The sequence below is a fragment of the Salvia hispanica genome, chromosome 5 (assembly GCF_029641045.1).
Source record: "Salvia hispanica isolate PSC_SH4W2 chromosome 5, Shi_PSC_v1, whole genome shotgun sequence".
Classification (NCBI taxonomy): domain Eukaryota; kingdom Viridiplantae; phylum Streptophyta; class Magnoliopsida; order Lamiales; family Lamiaceae; genus Salvia; species Salvia hispanica.
The window spans coordinates 38,172,984-38,174,769 of NC_142696.1; the positions used below are offsets into that span (position 1 = coordinate 38,172,984).

At 50.4% G+C, this 1,786-nt stretch overlaps 1 protein-coding gene across 1 annotated transcript; it reads left to right on the plus strand.

The window, feature by feature from the left end:
* The first annotated feature begins 458 nt into the window (after positions 1 to 458).
* On the plus strand, positions 459 to 1,786 carry LOC125188594 (24-methylenesterol C-methyltransferase 2-like). The gene has a single exon (XM_048085538.2). It carries the CDS (start codon positions 506 to 508, stop codon positions 1,574 to 1,576), a length of 1,071 nt encoding a protein of 356 aa, XP_047941495.1. The 5' UTR covers positions 459 to 505; the 3' UTR covers positions 1,577 to 1,786.

Here is a 1,786-nt window from a genome sequence, read left to right on the forward strand (position 1 = left end):
ATTATTCTTGTATTAAATCATACCGTATCTCGGAAAACATGGTGTAATTCAGATATGTTCAAAAAATTAATAAATTAGTAAGGGAAATTTGAATAGTAATCTCCAAAAAGATTTTTCTGGTAATAGTAATAAATTAAAACAGCCAGATAAAGTAATGTTCTAATCAACAATACTTTCAAAGAAAATCCTAAGGATAGGCAGAGTGTGGTATAACTAATCACAAAATTTACTAAGAGCACCCCAAAGGAATATACCTAAAAAGTTAGGGCTGAAAAAATTGAGTAGTGTCAAAGAAAAAAAAACAGTAAGGGACCAATAATTTTTTGCAAATTAATCCAAATCAAAGAACCTCAGTGACGTGTGACGATATTATTGGTTTTACAAAACCGGCCCACCAAGACATCCCACACCAAATCAAAGTCCCACTACACATGTTCACAATAAATCCAATCTACACCACTGCACCACCCGCACTCTCTCACTCCTCTCTCTCTCTCTCTACACAATGGATTCCCTCACTCTCTTTTCCACCGCCGCCATCGTTCTCGCCGGCGGCCTCTACTGGTTCATCTGCATCCTCGGTTCCGCCGAGCAGAAAGGCAAGCGCGCCGTGGACCTCTCCGGCGGCTCAATCTCGAAAGAGAAAGTCCAGGACAATTACAACCAGTACTGGTCCTTCTTCCGCCGCCCAAAGGAAATCGAGAAGGCGGAGAAGGTCCCCGACTTCGTCGACACCTTCTACAACCTGGTGACCGACATCTACGAGTGGGGATGGGGCCAATCCTTCCACTTCTCCCCCGCAATCCCCGGCAAATCTCACCGCGAGGCCACGCGGATCCACGAGGAGATGGCCGTGGATCTGCTCAACGTCGGCCCGGGGAAGCGGATCCTCGACGCCGGCTGCGGCGTCGGCGGCCCGATGCGCGCAATCGCCGCCCACTCCGGCGCGAACGTCGTCGGAATCACAATCAACGAGTACCAGGTGAAGCGCGCGCGCGCGCACAACAAAAAGGCCGGCCTCGACGGCCTCTGCGAGGTCGTGTGCGGGAACTTCCTCGAGATGCCGTTCGAGGACAACAGCTTCGACGGCGCCTACTCGATCGAGGCCACCTGCCACGCGCCCAAGCTGGAGGAGGTGTACGGCGAGATCTACCGGGTTCTCAAGCCCGGAGCGCTCTACGTCTCGTACGAGTGGGTGACGACGGAGCTGTACCGCGGCGACGATGCGGAGCACCGCGAGGTGATCCAGGGGATCGAGCGAGGCGACGCGCTGCCCGGGCTGAGGTGCTACAGCGACATCGCGGCGGTGGCGAACAAGGTAGGGTTTGAGATCGTGCAGGAGAGGGATTTGGCGAAGCCGCCGTCGCAGCCGTGGTGGACGCGGCTGAAGATGGGGAGGATTGCCTACTGGAGGAACCACATCCTCGTCACCATCCTGGCGTTCATCGGAATCGCGCCCAAGGGAGTGGTGGATGTGCACGAGATGCTGTTTGTGACGGCGGATTATCTCACCAGAGGCGGGGAGACTGGGATCTTCACGCCGATGCATATGATTCTCTGCAGAAAGCCTGAGTAAGTCGGATTATTACAACAATTTTTCCTGTTTTTTGTACTGTAATTTGCGTGGGGATTTGCTCTCTTCTGCGCTCTTGCTGTTTGCTTTTTTTTTTTTTTTTTTAGTTTTTTGGGGGTCTTTTTTTTTTTGTTAACTACTTATGGGTTTAATTTATCATTATGTTTTGGTTATTGAATTCAATTTGAATGAATAGCATTATGATTTCTTTAA

Excerpts from the sequence above, each read along its gene's own strand:
- LOC125188594 (XM_048085538.2), top strand. The coding sequence starts at position 506 with ATGGATTCCCTCACTCTCTTTTCCACCGCCGCCATCGTTCTCGCCGGC.